Genomic DNA, 17,475 nt, shown 5'->3' on the forward strand with positions numbered 1-17,475 from the left:
AGGGTGCATCAATATGTACTTAAAGTACCACAAGTATAAGTACTAAAATGTTCTCTTGTAGATCTGCTATTTTCAAATAGCCTAGGTATAAAATAGGTGGTTAATGGTAAAGTCATTAATCTATGTTTTATTATGTATTCATTTATATCTGCAAAGATACGCGGGGGGGGACCTTTCAAACCCCAGAATACTTTGCGCATGCCCACAATGCACTCGGGTACATCAAAGATGGAGGTATTTGCATAACGGGTTATTGTAATTCAATAAAGTATCTAATAGCACGGAAGAGTCACTGTTTAAACCTCCGTCAAAAACCAGGTGATCCACGTCAATCTGTAAGAATAGCGTCATTATTATGTAGTCTCTGACCCCCAACATGGCCCCCGTTACCAAGTGACACATGTTGACGCCCCCTTTGGTTTTTTTGCCAGGCCCTATACAGCATCACAGTATGATTTCACTACTCTTAAACAACTAAGAATGTTTGCAATGACTGGCAGCAAGTCTCTCCCTACCTGAGGATCTGCAGTTGTCCAGCAGAGCGCAGCGTGTCTTCTGATTTTCCTGGATGATTGTAGCTTATATCCAACACTTCTAGATGGGGGTTGGATCTCAGAGCTGTGACCAGATGAGAACAGCCTTTCTCTGAGACCATACAGCCTGACAACCTACTCACACACACACACGCGCGAACGCACACACACACGCATGCACGCACGCTCACACGCACAGAGAGAGAGAGCCAGGGGCCCATTTAGTTTTTAAGTTGCTTAATTTAATATATATATTAATCAGACACGCCCCCTTTCTATACAAACTGAAACATGTCACTACATTGCTTATTTCTAGCCTAAATGTTTTCAAATGCATATTTTAGACTATTTAGGTTTAAAACTAATAATAAGCTGTCAGGACGTCATCTTGAATGAGATTAAAAAAGGAGTAGCCCTGTAATTAAAATCAGGTGTGTTTGGAGGAACATGCAGCTATGGGACTCACACAGGTGAATGAAAGCAAAATGTATTCATAAGTTATTGCGCGTTTGACAGGAAGTAATTCAAATTGGCCTGTTATGGAATTATTGATATATCTCATTTATATAAAAGGTTAAGGAATACTGACCTGAGGGTCTCCAGTCTACAGTTTGGACTCGCTAGTCCAACACAAAGCTTCATTATTCCTAAATCCTGCAGATCATTATTAGTCAAGTCCAATTCTCTAACACTAGAGTTGGAGGTGAGAACTGATGATAACCCCTCACAACATCTCTCGGAGAGGTTGCAGCCACTCAGCCTAAAGAAAGAATAGCACTACAATTAGATGTTTCTATTTTCTTGCCTATAAAAGAAAGATCATATAATATATCCATGTGTTAGTTCACCTACAGAATTCTTTTGGAGGCTTTGACCACGGGCAGCAGTCTTAGAAGAGCCTCTTCTGGAGCAGAGTATTTTTTCAGGTCAAACACATCCAGCTCCTTTCCAGATGACAGCAACATGAAGGCCAAAACGGACCACTGAGCAGGAGAAAGTGTGTCTGTGGAGATACTTCCCGAGGTCAGGTACTGTTGGATCTCCTCCTCTAGAGAATGATCATTCAGCTCATTCAGACAGTGGAGCAGACCGTTTGCTTTCTCTTGAGGGAGATTTTCCCTGATCTTCTTCTTGATGTACTCGACTGTTTCTTGGTTGGTCTGTGAACTATTTTCTGTTTTTTTTAACAACCTTTTTAAGAGAGTTTGATTGGTTTCCACTGAGAGGCCCAGCAGGAAACGTAGGAACAAGTCCAGGTGTCCATTTGGACTCTTTAAGGCCTCATCTACAGCACTCTGGTAAAGGTTCTTCTTAGATTTGTGTCTAAATAGCTTGGAGAACTTGGAGTTTTTTTGTGACATTAGGTTGAGACCATCATTCTTGAATGAGAGAAAGACATAAAGAGCAGCCAGAAACTCCTGAACACTCAGATGAACAAAGTAGAACAGCTTTTCATCATGAAATGTGTGAACATTCTCGTTCTTGTGTGTGAACACTCTTGAGTACGCTGAGGCTTCTCTGATATTAATGTCATACTTTCTCAGGTCTGATTCATCGAACAAGACGTTGCCTTTCTTCAGCTGTTCAAAAGACAGTTTTCCGAGAGCCAGAATAGTCTCTGGACTTGCTGTGTTGACGTCAACAAAAAAGACCTGAAGAAGTTCCATCAAACTGTAATTCTCATTCTTCGACCTTCGATTAGACTTGAGTTGTTGAGTTTCTAAAAAAAACAAAAACAAAAAAAAGTCAGTAAGTGCGTCTTATGGTAAATGTGGTCCTCAAAAGAGAGGACTTGATAATTCTGAAGTTAAAAGGGCGATTGTTTGTCTGCTGTTGTTGCCATTTAACAGTGGTAGGATTATGTAGCAATCTTTCATTTGAGATCAGATGAATTATTGACATATTTAAACAACAGTTCTAAAACCGACTATTCTGCATGTGCACCGTGCATGGTGTGTCTCTCTAAACTTGGTGTGTCTCTCTAAACATTAGAGAGACACACCATGCATGGTGCACATCGTGCAAACATGACCCGCTTTAATTACTTCAGTCTATATTAGTTGCTTAATGACTAGTATAAAAATTCTATTGTCTTTTTTATGTCCAATGTATTTGTATTTAAGTTCATAAAGTTAACATGTCAAGTATAACTAAATAGATTAAATTAAAAAAATACTTTTCAGGATTCCAATTCAAAAATGGCAAAAATAGCAGATCTATAAGCTCAAACTGCATTGCGCTGTGACACGTTTTGAGCTTGCAGATCGGATATTTTTGGTACTTTTGCGTGACATAGAATGGCGATTAATTCATTTAAAAAAGATAAAAGAAAAAAGTTAAAAGAGGTGTCTGCCCGACAGTATATGCAATGTGGCCCTCTGGAGTGAGTGTTGAAATATAGTGTATATAAATATACCCTCTCCATCATCAAAGTTGCCCACCCCTGCTCTATAGGCTCACACATCATTTACCCTGAAGTAAAAATTGGGCCAATGAAATGTCGAAAAAACTACACTGACAAGAAATGGCTAATTATTTGTACATACAATATAACAATCAAACATTGCAGGTGGTGGGACGTTTTGTCAGAACAATTGATTATGATTTTGTTATTGTTCCGGCTCTTCGTAAGATGTTACCAGCTTTCAATTCCATTCATCAAACCAGTTTGGGGTCCTGCTGTCCATTATCGCAAAGCTGTGACTAAAGCTTTTTTCACTGCTCAATATGTTAAAGTTATGAATAGTTTTTTCACTGCTCTCCAAGCTGTGAATAGTTTTTCACTGCTCTCCAAGCTGTGAATAAAGACTTTCTTCCTGCTCTACTGAAGTTTTGAATACTTTCTTACTGCTCTCTAGATTGTTGGCAGGTAAACCAATCAATCAATTTACTATAGCATTTTGTTAAATGTAAATGATCATTAGTAGAACAGTTCTGCCCATGTTCTTTCATAGTTCTTTCATTCACCATCGGCTTCACAATGCAGTTCAGCAGGTGGGACGGCATCTTGATTGTTAGCTGAATCTTCTGATGGAAGTACAGCTCCTGCATAAGAAAAGGAGTAATGAAATTAGTTGACATAACATTAATTTAATGGGATTCTTGTCATTATCTAGGGAGGAAGACATTCATATCTTGCCAGAAGATAGTGTCGTATATGATGAGGCATTAGACCGCGTGTTAGCAGGCTTGTTGGTGGTAATAAAGAAGTGGAGGAGAAGAGACAGACGTCAGGTTACCAGGTTCCATTCAGTGGTTTATTCAGCAACAAACAAACAGCATAACAGAGAGCCAGGGAGCCAGGAGCAGAGCCCTGACTCCACACAGCCTCACGTCGTGTGGAACAGTCCTAGTCTAATCATTTTAGAGACACTCTCTTATACACTGTAGGTAGGTGACATTACAATAACAGGTGGGTGGGTGGCAGAGAATCCCCCCACCAGCTGTTGCAATCAACTTCTTTGAACATGAGTTGACATGATTTGCAAGTGACTGGAGGAAGGGAGTGAAGTCTCCCAGTTTAACAATAGAAGATGTAAATCGCCCTTCACACCTAGCCAGGCTAGGCTGTCTCCTAAACAACAGGTCACTGAATGGCCCAAAGGTGCAGACAGTCTGTCTACAACACATTCATGATTCTCTTACTTTAGTAAACTAACTTAGTATCATTTCTTTATATGTTTTAAATTGCACACTGTTCAGATACCACAATAGATAGATACTTTATTTGTCCTTGCGGAAATTCATTTTGTGCCAAGCAGTCATCAGGATACAAAAAATCACAAACAGATAACATAATTACAAAACTATAGTAGAACTATCACATGTTCCTGGTAACCAATACACAATTGGGAAAATAAGTATTGAATGTGTCAACCTTTTTCCCCAGTACATATATTTCCAATGATGCTAATTATGAAGAAATCATAATATTAAGGCCATACATAATAATGATGTTGAATGGCACAGGGATAAAAAAGTATTGACAATGCTATTTTTTAATTTTTTTTATGGTACTTCTTGTATCTAATAATCGACACAGAATTTTGGCCTATTCCTCTATACAGATTGGGCCTCATTCACAAAGCTGTTCTTAATGTCCTACTATATGTGAGTGTACGTATAGTTTGGTGTATATTTTCTAATTTAAGTCTGATATGTGATTCAGGAAAGGGAGTGATGGCGGATCACAGGTCTATCTCATGATGAATCCCAGGCAACAAGCACGTTCAGGAAATAAATGATCAGCCAGTTGCATGTCAGGCTTTATATTTGCCTTTATATTAATCTCACTCATAAGGACACATGCTGACATCAATGAACATGTTGATCAACACTTCAATCAACACTATTTGTATCATTGTCCTGTAATGTACTGTCGAATGTCATGTGTTATGTTATTTGTGGACCCCAGGAAGATTAGCTGTTGTTATGCACCAGCTAATGGGGATCCTAATAAACTCATAAACTCATAAACAGTAACACAGCGACAGATATGCTATGTCCCTTTTTTATCTTAGTATCTTTTGTATTTGAACGCAGCATTAGTTAATTAAACTTTGCACACACACTCCCAGGAGGCCAAGGAAGGATGTTACATGTGCTCTTAAGTTAATACCAATGTCTGGTAGAAATTTCATGTAAATAGCATCATTGGAAAAATATTTACTGGGGGAAAGGTTGATGCTTTCAATACTTACTTAGTGCCACTACCTTGGTTTGTGGAGCTGAAAATAAGGTGAATATGGCTGGAAGTTAGCCTGGTAAACAGGGAGGTTTACCAGGCTAGCTGGAAGTGACATATTACTTAAAAATGACGTGATTTCTATTCATTTATTTGAGAATAGAAGCTCCAAATAAGGGCAACGAATTTGCAACCAGATCCCATTTTCATTAAGTTGAGGTCATAATACTGTAAACATGATGTTGAAGTGTGTTTTGTGTTTTTTCTGGGTTTTGATATTTTTAACATGATTTCCTCGACTATGACATCATAGAACGAATGTCAGTTATTTCTGGACCACAATGGAAACAAGTCCCCAGGACTTTGTTTGTGTTATCCTTTTAGTCTTAACTTTACCTCGTGCTGTTTACATTTATGACTAATACAATTTCAATAATCAATCAATCAATATGAACTATAATGTTGGACTGCAGCCCCTGTTTCTTATAGTTCCAGTCAGACCTTCCCCTCCAGTCAATCACCTTGCTAAGACTGTCAAATACCTAGCCAGACTATACCAAGTTGTCAGGGAAGAGAGAGGGGTGTGATGGAAGTTCTTTGTTGTTGTTAGTTTGCCTTTTGTTTTGAATTGATTTAGTTCCTCATGCATTTGTTTTAAACTGTATCGTGTGTGCAATATCAATGAGGTTAGATGGTGTTTACATATCGTAGTTATTGTGGGAGTGTCATGGTGCCCTTCACTGTGGAGGTGCTGCTAGACAAGGTAACTGACACCTTAGAGCAGGTTTAACAAGGTGATTGACATCAGCTGGAGGGGCTAGTCTGACTGGAGCTACAGTAAACATGGGCAGTAGTAGTCATTCTGTATGTCATAATCGAGGAAATGTTGTTGTTAAAAATACCTAAACACAGAAAAAACTCAAAACAAACTCCAACATCATGTTTATTATGTCCTTGACGTAAAAACGTTGGATTTGGGCGAAAAATCGGTTGCCTTAAAGTTGCTCTTTAATGAGGAATTGATTTCTGTGAGCTTTTCTTTATTTATTCCTTTCTTGACAATACATCGTATTTCATTGTTTTCATATGAAAACGTACAGTATATATAATGTATAACTGATGTTGTTGATACCAGGTGTGTCTAGTAATCAGTACCTGATAATAGCTGAAGACGGCCATTTAGGCCAAAACGTGTCCACTCTATGGGACTGCTGCTAAGAATAATATTGAGGTTTTTGTATAAAAAACTGAAAACAATAGTAATTTAGTTCCATCTGTTCTTACCAAGGGTCTCCAACAGGTGGGGCTCGTGTTGTTCAAGGGCACTGTAAAACGCTGCTCTAGTATCGGTTCCCCCGTGATCTAGCCTGGCTGTGTACAGTTCCCTCATTTGGTCCATGCTTGTCTTCTCAGCTTTAATCCTGGCATAGAGCTCAGGAGGCACAATGGCTCTGTCTACTAAACTGTCTACTATAGGCATGACCATGGAAACCTTTTGAATCAAGTCTGCCCTGCGCTGGATCACAAAACGTGCTGTTTGCAAAAGAAAAAGACAGTTGAGTTAAATGCATCACAGGCAATTATGTCATATCAATGAAACATAAAGCTATCTGCATTACTACATCCCCACATGCTTAGCAGTGTAACAACTGGTATATTTATATTGGTATATCTACAGTATATGTATATATGTTGGAATAAGATATTGATGTACACGAAAAAGCTCACCTTTTTCTGCATCCTTTTCTTTTGAAGTCGAGCTGTCAACAGCATCCTGTTGAACACAGTCATGTTATTTCAATAGTATCATGCCTGAGGCACTATTAAACTACATTATGTCTTATATGGTATTGGCTGCATTCATGGTTTTACACCTAAAACTACCCACCTGGGATGTTTTGATGTTATATTTTACATAGAATAAAACACCTTAAAATATATATTTTTTAGAAATAGTTCATCTTTTACTCAAGGGGGAAAAGCCCGTCGCAAGCTGATGATGTTATTTATCCATGTGTGGTCCAGCCCTTTGGAATATATGGAATGTATGTGAAAACTAAAAAACAACGTAATACTTCCTACGGTTAACATGAGCATCAAAAAATTATAATTATAATTAAATACCATTTATTTATTATTAACATATGCATTCGATGCATTCCAAAGGGCTGGACCACACATGGACAAATTACATATTACTGTATATGGAAAACACGGCCAGTAAACCTACAGTCATGATGCGTGTGGTCATCTGAAAGCTGTCTGAGGACAAAGGTTGAAGCTGTTTACCTGCGCTGAGGAACCTTTAGTTGTTTTACAATCACCATCATCCACTCTGGACTCCATCTCTTTACACTGCTGTCGAAAGAGGTGTCGATTTAATTATTGAAGAAACTGTGTGTGTGTGTGTGTGTGTGTGTGTGTGTGTGTGTGTGTGTGCGTGCGTGCGTGCGTGCGTGCGTGCGTGCGTGCGTGCGTGCGTGTGTGCGTGCGTGCGTTCACACGGAGGGAGTGGGCTGAAAACACGTTAGATGTCGGCCTCACCATTATGCAACTGTTGAAGGTTGCTGTTTTCCCGTCTGTTTTTGTACAATTACACCCAGTGTCTCCTCAGCTTTGAACACCATCCACAGCTACCGTCCAGCAGCCGACCAATCAGCACAAGCTAATCACACTCTCCATCCATAACAACATATAGAGGGTGATATCTGATAAGCCTTTAGACTGCTACCTAACAACTGATGAGGGCTGATAGGACAGCTAGCTGACCAATCAGTGCAAGATAAAATACCAAAGAGACAACATGCTGGCCAAGGTTACTATAAAACATAAAACTGCAAATCCCCATGTTCAGCAGTCTGTTGTCTTAAAGGTAGGGTAAGTGATTTGCGTTGGTTAAAATAATTGTTAAATAGCTCTATGTTCTGATAGTACTCATTGCTATAGAGTGTTTGTTCAGTATTAGGAGTCTCCTTGTCTCTCCACCTCTTTATTAAACAGAAAATGCATTTTCGTTTCAGTTTCAGTTTCATTTCCAATTTTATCCAACCAGGACAGAGAACTCAATCAGGATACAGATTAAACAAGTGAAATTGGAAGTGATGACACTAAGAAATGAGCATGCAAAATTGGAACTGGAACACTATACAAATTAAGCTTAAAAATGGGTACTTTCTCCTGATTGGCTGAGATTTTGACACCTACCGAAAAATGTATTTTCTGTTTATTAAAGAGCTGGAGAGACAGGGAGACATCTGTTACTGAAAAAACACTCCATAGCAATGATTACTATCAGAATATAGTATTTTAACCTTTTAACAAAATACTTTTTGTTTTAACCAAAAAATATCACTTACCCTACCTTTAATGACAAACTGCTGATTAAATACATCATTGCATGCATGTCAGCACACCTGAAAGCTACTATTCTGTTCAAATCATTAATTAATGGCCAAACCAAAACAGCTTTTTCAACATGCCAGTCTATTGTAATTTTTTTGTGAGATATTACAGGCTAGAGTTCTCTCACACACACACACACACACACACACACACACACACACACACACACACACACACACACACACACACACACACACACACACACGCACACGCGCACACACACGAACGCACGTCTGTTATATATGGTCACTGTTGGGTGGAAACCTTTGTTTTAACCATATATAGGGAGAACGGGATAAGCCATGTTTCACTTAAGTTGTCCTTGACGTAAGGCAACATGAGATAGCAGTACAATCTAAACATCTACCCTTATTTCTGGATGTGAAATCATGTGTAAGCATCTATGACAAGGGGCCATTAAAATATGACTTTTTTTTTTTTTAAAGATACGGTCCTGTGGCTCAAATGTCCCAGGTTAGGGGTAAGTTAAAGGGTTTTTTCAAGTTTAAACTTAAATAAATGATGTAGTCACTTATCAAACATACATTTCCCTTTTGCTAATTGTCTTAATGGTGATTTAAACACAAGAGAAGATTTGTGTTAAAAAACGTTCAACATCTTTCAAAAATGTTCAAAAACAGCAGATCTACAAGCTCACAGTGCGACACGAAGTGACGCGCTGTGAGCTTGTAGATCTGCTTAATGTTATCTAATGCTCTTATTTATCCGCAGACCCCCATCTGAAATAACATAAATCTTGTCTTGTAGGGGAGGGGGGGGGTGGGGGGATCACTGGCACAAAACATTCTAGATGGGGGGTCCGTGGCCAAATACATCATGTTGGGGGTCATTGGCACAAAATAGTCTGAGAACTACTGATTTAAAAGGCATTTGTTTAGAATTGGCCTCAGGTCTTAATGGGTTAAATGAGTGTAAAACCTCACAGCACACCAGAGTGTCATGCTAGTTTTAACGCGCGCGCGCACGCACGCACGCACGCACGCACGCACGCACGCACGCACGCACGCACGCACGCACGCACGCACGCACGCACGCACACACACACACACACACACACACACACACACACACACACACACACACACACACACACACACACACACACACACACACACACACACACACACATACATACACACCACATTCTGTAGCTGGTTGAGTCATGTCACCCCCCCCCCAGAGGAGAGAATTCTTATCATTCAACCTATGGTTAAGATGATGAATGCCTCCAAGATGCTCCCACATGTTGAATGCAACCAGAAAGTCCACAAAGTCACTAATACTACTAACAAACTGTTTTCATGTCAAGGACTCCCAAAATTAAGATGTATTTATCCGCAGACCCCCATCTGAAATTATGTTGTGCCCTTTTGCCGGTCAAAAAACAGTTTGTCAGGTATAATGACTGCTATATGAAAGCTAATTCATTTAGGTATAAAATACATTTCATACATGTTGGTGATTTGCCAATGGACAAGACAATGTGAATAATTTTACCAAAACAATTATAATTAAGTATTATTTTAGCCAATTTGACTGTGGGGCATAATTAACCAAATACTCTGGGTTAAATTGAGCCATTTATCCAAATACGAATCACTGTATGTTTTATTATTTATTTCCTACTCAAATTATGCTGAATGACCTTTAATTTGGATGAATGACAGTTCTTTACCAACTGTCACCAAAACGCTGGACTTTATTTTGGTGATGACATACTGGAGGCACACATGGTTCTATAATCCATTGGAACTTTTTCTGTCATCCTTATAGCAGAGTTTATTTGACTGTACTGCTGTACTGTTAACAAACATGTTAATAACGGATTCAATCAATCAATGAATCAATCAATGAATCAATCAATCAATGAATCAATCAATCAATCAGTCAATCAAAGGTTCATAACAGGTCACATTCAGTGCCACACATTAAATGATAGTAGACTATGCATATCACACAAGCATCTTAAATTCTGATGATCCTTGCTAATCATGGTCACTCATACTGCCCAGGACTAGTGGTGGACAAGTATTCAATATGTTTTAAGAGGCATTAAACCCTAGGCTTTGTAGTTTGTAGTTTATTTTCCAGTTCAGGTTAGAAACTACAGCAGATTAAAAAACATGACTGTAAGCAACACAGATGCCCCAAACACATTAATGAGTAGATGTTCATAGGCGTGTCCATAGAGCCACGGGCATGCCAATGTGTAAGCATGATAAAAACTAAAGAAAGGAAGCGCTGCCTATGGGTTCAATCACAGTGGCTCAAAACAGGTGTTCTTCAGTGGAACAGGTATAGGCATAGAAGCAAAGGAACCCAAAGTTCTGCTTGTGGTGAGGCAGACTGTAGGGAAATAATACTGAGTCAATCCGTCTTCAGGTGAAAACATTTAATAACTTATTTTACAGATGAGCAAGGCAACAGCTGACCGACACGTTTCGACACTTGGGTCTTCGACAGGGTCTAACAATCAGGGTGATTAGTCACTCTTAAGTAAAGGCTGTGGGTGGCAATCAAGTGATTCTGACCAACATCACACATCAGAGAATGCCTTATCATCCACAGCGGATGTCACCGTATGCAGATCATTAATACACAATACATAATACAGGGGCGGCCATAGCTGAGGGGTTAGTGAGCCCGCCTAGGGAGCCAGAGGCCCTGGTTGCCCCAGGTACGATTCCGGGCCACGCCAGCATATGTGTCGATGAAATGAAATTTGTCCCTGAGCAAGACTCTTAACCCCTAATTGCTCACAGGCCCTCATTGGAAACAAGCTCGCAAGGACTTTCATGAACGTCCTGTTAAAAGGAATTATCCCTATCCTAATGCACACCATAAGTGACCAAACCAACACCAATAAAAAATGACCAATCATCACAATATTAGAGAATCAGCTATAAGAACGTGATATTATCACTGTGACTTCCACTCTGGACTTTACAAATGACATGGACAGGAACATCAGGGAGCACAGAAGCACCAATAATACACAATACAATCATACAATCATCAGTGAGAGAGGGAAAAGAAATGTAAAATGACTGTTTTACATGACTAATGCAAATTATTGCACTTTTCAAAAGCAAAGCTCACTTTAAAACAAAGTATTGGCTGAGGCAATTACAACAGCTCACACACTTTGAACAAGGAATAGACACATTAATATGTCATGTGTAAATTCAGGTAATTTGTACAGTATTTAGGGGGGGGGGTCAGGTACATGCTAGCGAAGCGAGTAAACAGATAATAATCTCTGTGGTGGCCACTGAGAGTTGTCCAGTGCCTTATAGCCTTGAGCTGTTGGTCTGTGAATGTCTCCACTGAATGTCTGACTATAAATTAGTGTTCATCATTTGTTAACAGCTCATGCACGTCTGTTATATATATGGTCACTGTCGGGTGGAAACCTTTTATGTCCAATACTGTTCAGTTACACCACTTTAACCAATTTTAAAGAAATGATGTAGTCACTTATCAAACATACATTTCACCCTTTTAATCTTCTTAGTGGTGGTTTAATATTTGTAACTGGGAAAACTTCTCTTAACCCATTAAGACCTGAGGCTGATTCTACAAATGCCTTCTAAAATCAGTGGTTCTCAAACCCTTTCAAAAATATTCAAAAATAGCAGATGTACAAGCTCCTAGATCTGAGCTTGTAGATCTGCTATTTTTTGAATAGCCAGCCCTAAAATCTAAAATGACACAGATGCTTTCCCGGTTTTAATGAGTGTTAAGGTGGCTTCAGTATCATTTAACCAAAACATTTGAAAATGTTGATAATATAGACAAGAAATACATTTTAGGTTTTAGAGTTGGCTATTAAAAAAAACATCAGATCTACAAGCTCACAGATCTGCAAGCTTGTACATCTGCTATTTTTGTGTTCGAAAAACGTTGAATCATTTTGAATTTTTAAACACATCTTCTCTTGTAGGGGGGGGGGGGTCACACACACACACACACACACACACACACACACACACACACACACACACACACACACACACACACACACACACACACACACACACACACACACAGAGTTGTAATTACTGCCTGCCTCAACGTTATGGACGACCCACATTCTCTAGCTGGTTGAGGCATGTCACCATTGGTGACTGGGACCCAAACTAGTGAAAATATCAGATCTACAAGCTCACAAGGTGTCGCTTCGCACCGCGTTACGAGCTTGCAGATCTGCTATTTTCTTAAACATTCGTTTTCTGATTTAGGGATATTCTTTGATATTATTGTTTTATTTTATTCATGAAATTATTTTTGAAAAATGTGTTTTTCAACTCACGAAAATATGTGAATTTTTGTGAAAATCTTTAGAAAATCTTTTAAAATTATAATAATTAATGACAAAATTTAGGGGAAGAAAATAAAGGGATATTCACTCAGTCTAGACCCACGAAAATAGACCGCGACCCCCAAATGGGTCCCGACCCACTGTTTGGGAAACGGTGCTGTACACTGTCATGCTGGGGTCCTTTAAGTTACTGAAACATTAAAGGGATAGTTCACTTCACTTCATTTTATCGTCTCATGCTTTTGTGATCCCCCCCGGACGGTTTTTAAGTTGCTTGATTCAGTATTTAGATATACATTTTTATCAGACACGCCCCCTTCCTATAAAACCCATTGTAACTTCAAACTCCATTTTTAACATGTTAGATTCATCAAAAACACCCGTCCTTGGTTCTGGTGACTCACCCTGCCCTCCTAATACGTGAGGGGCCCGTGTTTTTTGATTACTTTTTTCATTTATTATTTTATTTTATTGTATTGTATTTAATGTTTATCTTTTTCCAAAATTATAAAAAATAAATGAAAAAAGTAATTGAAAAACACGGTCTCCTCACGTATTAGAAGGACAATGTCAGTCACTAGAACCAAGGACGGGTGTTTCTGATGAATCTAACATGGTTAGAATGGAGTTTGAAGTTACGCTGGGTTTGTATAGGAGGGGGGGTGTCTGATACAATGAATATCAAATATATAAATTCTGAATCAAGCAACTTCAAAACTGTCCGGGTTGCTCCCAAAAGCTTGGGTAGACGATAAAATGACCATTTTTTAAAAAGTGAAAGACTGCTTTAATACATTGTACTTGTGGAATTCAAAACCAGGTGTTTACAAAAAGAATTAAAACAAACAAAAATCCTAGAGAGAATTAGTTTTAGTCTTTGTCAATATCCAACATTGTTCTTACAAAATATTGTTTAAAAAAAAGCTGACATACAAACCCGCTACGACGCATTGTGAGTTTGTATGGCTATTTTCAAAACATTTCTGAGCTTTCTGAATCACTGAATCGCCCCTGACAAGCGATACAAAACTAAAAAGAACACTACAACTAATAAACTAAATTATATGGTAAAGAAAGTTCAAATGTCTTTTGTAAGTCCATAAATGAGATACAGTACTTTAGGTTGTATCAGCCAAAGGCATATTAACATGGTGAGGAGAAAGTTGTTGAAATAACCCTGTCACACCAACAGGCCCCTGGACACAAACGCACACAGACAGACAAGGCAGACCTATCAAATATCAGAATGTTTTAATCTAGATCAAAGTAACACCCAGAGACAGTAGCAACCATCACTGTGACTTCCACTTTGGACTTTACAAATGGCATGGACAGGAACAGCAGGGAGCACAGAAGCACCAATAATACACAATACAATCATACAATCATCTGTGAGAGGGAAATGTAAAATGACTGTTTTACATGACTAATGCAAATTACTGCACTTTTTAAAAGCAAAGCTCACTTTAAAACAAAGTATTGGCTGAGGCAATTACAACAGCTCACACACTTTGAACAAGGAATAGACACATTAATATGTCATGTGTAAATTCAGGTAATTTGTACAGTATTTAGGGGGGGGGGGTCAGGTACATGCTAGCGAAGCGAGTAAACAGATAATAATCTCTGTGGTGGCCACTGAGAGTTGTCCAGTGCCTTATAGCCTTGAGCTGTTGGTCTGTGAATGTCTCCACTGAATGTCTGACTATAAATTAGTGTTCATCATTTGTTAACAGCTCATGCACGTCTGTTATATATATGGTCACTGTCGGGTGGAAACCTTTTATGTCCAATACTGTTCAGTTACACCACTTTAACCAATTTTAAAGAAATGATGTAGTCACTTATCAAACATACATTTCACCCTTTTAATCTTCTTAGTGGTGGTTTAATATTTGCAACTGGGAAAACTTCTCTTAACCCATTAAGACCTGAGGCTGATTCTACAAATGCCTTCTAAAATCAGTGGTTCTCAAACCCTTTCAAAAATATTCAAAAATAGCAGATGTTCAAGCTTGTAGATCTGAGCTTGTAGATCTGCTATTTTTTGAATAGCCAGCCCTAAATTCTAAAATGACACAGATGCTTTCCCGGTTTTAATGGGTGTTAAGGTGGCTTCAGTATCATTTGACAAAAACATTTTAAAATAGCAGATCTGCAAGCTCAAAAACGGGTCGCATCGCTACGCGTTGTGAGCTTGTAGATCTGCTATTTTCAAAATATACAGCGCTTCTGCGAGAGCATTTTCGGGACTCCCGACGATCTTTTCATGGACAGTGAGGTGTACAAACTTACAGTAGCTTGTCCTATGTTATGAAGTTATGTCATAGAGAGTTTTGAAGACTACAACCTGGCTGGGTTAAGGATATAAACCCGACGCTCCAATCTCTTATTAAGGTGGCGGGACGGAATCACTGCCGCCCGTCCGAGTCTCACGGGGAATATCCTACATGACTGCTTGTGCACTGCTCGGTATGGGTTAAATAAATTAATATACAAACGTATTATATTCATGGCGATGTGATTGGTATCATAATATGTCATTCATGTAGGCTACAAGTCTACGTGACAAAGATTGTACCGCTACGGTACGGATTACATGAAAAACACAGCTGGGCGGGCGTGTGTGTGTGTGTGTGTGTGTGTGTGTGTGTGTGTGTGTGTGTGTGTGTGTGTGTGTGTGTGTGTGTGTGTGAGAGAGAGAGAGAGAGAGAGAGGGGCGTGTGCGTGTGCATGTGTGGCGAGGCGAGCGGGGAAACTCTTTCTTATTGGCTTTTCATGATGATGTCTTTGGTCGTATTCTGGTTCTTCAATCTTCGTGTCGTAAAATCGGGGCGGTTTGAGAATATTTAAGGGTGTGTTATTTAAATGACGCTCGTTTTCAGACGTGAGATTTATCAAAGCTCCGACCTGATATACGCTAGGATCGGCTGTATAGGATCCTTTGATAAATGTGACTTCGACGTTGGTGTACGGCCGAATATATGGAAAAATATACGCCGGTTTATACGCTGCATTTGATAAATGAGGGCAGTGTCAACCAGTATGTCACTTTGGTGCTCTGTGAGGTTTGATGACAGTTCTTTAATACCAACAAAATGCTGGACTATATTTTGGTGATGATACACATGGAAGTAAAAGTCCTGTATTCAACATTTTTTACTTGAGTAAAAGTACAAAACTATTGGCAATAAAATAAACTTGAAGTAAGTACCAACAATTAAAGTAATCGTTATTTTCAAAATGTCTCAAAGCTGATCTACAAGCTCACAATGCATCACAATGCAACGTGTTAATAACCTACTTTGTCATACAGTGTCACACAAAAACAACAGAAGTAGCCGATCTACAAGCTCAAAGTGTGTCTCTGCTGTGACGCATTATAGTTATGTTTTAAACCTGCACCTGAACCCATTTTGGGGTGGATGTACTGAACACACCAGTTCACCTTTGTCTCTATGTCTCAGTCAGTACCACTGAAGACCGACCAGTAAATGCTCTGTGCTCATTCAAGTCATTGTCAGTGAAAATAAAGAACAAGACAGACATAGGGAAAAAAACACTAAAGTCCCCCATTCACTCCATATATTTTGTTCCAAGTATATCTAGGGCTTACCTGTTGTTCTGTAGCTGCTGTTTAAGACGTCTGTTGTTCGTCAGTGCAGGGTTTGAACTGGACCAACAACACGTTTTTTTTGTTTTTTCCCTTCTCCCGTGACGTATACATGGTCCTCCTCCACATGTGGCCATACAAACAATGCTTGAAACCCGCAACAAAAGAACTGAAACCAGAGAGAAAATGTGCTTAGTTGTTTAGTTGTCTTTGTCAAATATAACCGTTTTACGAGCTCGTAACGTGAGCTTGTAGATTTTACTTTTGCTATTTTTCTGACCTTTTTTTTAAACTAAAACTAACACTAAACATGGAACAAAAACTAAGTCAACTATAGCAAATCTACTTTCAAAACGAATCAAAACTAAACTCTAAACGAAATAATAAATAAAAAACAATGACAAATGCTAAACTATAATAGTATGTGTTTAGTTACTACTCCCTCCTGTTATAACTGACTGACAGTGTGGCTGAGTTCTTGTTGTCCTAGTCTAGTCTTCTTTGTCTTGTACTTCTTGTACAAATACCAAACCTCTGAACATATAATAACCTTGTTCAGAGCTTTATCTCATCACCAACATGTCTGTCCCTTTGTTGGGAAGAAGCAGGGGCGTCAATTCGGTGTGGTAAGGTATGGCAGCTGCCATATCTTGGCTCCAGGGGAAAAAATACAATTTACCTTATAAAATAAATTCATGAATGTCTCTATCTATCAGAGTAGATTATTCTGTTATTAAATTACTGTAAAAAAACTACAAATGCAAATTAGAACTGAAATGAACGTTTTCACAAGGCATTATATTCTCCACAACACTTGTATGCCCCCCATCTTGACTATACATTCCCCGGTTCAGTAGGTCAGCACAGGCGCAATGCATTAATGTAAATTAGCAGCATTAAT

The 17,475-nt window shown here is 38.9% G+C and overlaps 1 protein-coding gene across 1 annotated transcript; it reads right to left on the bottom strand.

The window, feature by feature from the left end:
- Positions 1 to 458: 458 nt before the first annotated feature.
- Positions 459 to 1,967, bottom strand: LOC308093342 (NACHT, LRR and PYD domains-containing protein 7-like). Its single transcript, XM_080439676.1, has 3 exons — positions 1,386 to 1,967; positions 1,123 to 1,293; positions 459 to 668 (listed from the first exon to the last, which is right to left on the bottom strand). Exons 1-3 carry the CDS (start codon positions 1,892 to 1,894, stop codon positions 512 to 514), a joined length of 837 nt encoding a protein of 278 aa, XP_080295802.1. The 5' UTR covers positions 1,895 to 1,967; the 3' UTR covers positions 459 to 511.
- Between the last annotated feature and the right edge of the window lie 15,508 nt (positions 1,968 to 17,475).

The sequence above is a fragment of the Gymnoscopelus braueri genome, assembly GCF_963280865.1.
Source record: "Gymnoscopelus braueri genome assembly, chromosome: 10".
NCBI classification, from domain to species: domain Eukaryota; kingdom Metazoa; phylum Chordata; class Actinopteri; order Myctophiformes; family Myctophidae; genus Gymnoscopelus; species Gymnoscopelus braueri.

Coding starts and splice junctions, on each gene's coding strand:
- LOC308093342 (XM_080439676.1), bottom strand. CDS start 1,894: ATGTCACAAAAAAACTCCAAGTTCTCCAAGCTATTTAGACACAAATCT. Junction 1,294..1,385: donor AAAGCCTCCAAAAGAATTCT/GTAGGTGAACTA, acceptor TTCTTTCTTTAG/GCTGAGTGGCTGCAACCTCT. Junction 669..1,122: donor TGTAGACTGGAGACCCTCAG/GTCAGTATTCCT, acceptor GTGTGTGAGTAG/GTTGTCAGGCTGTATGGTCT.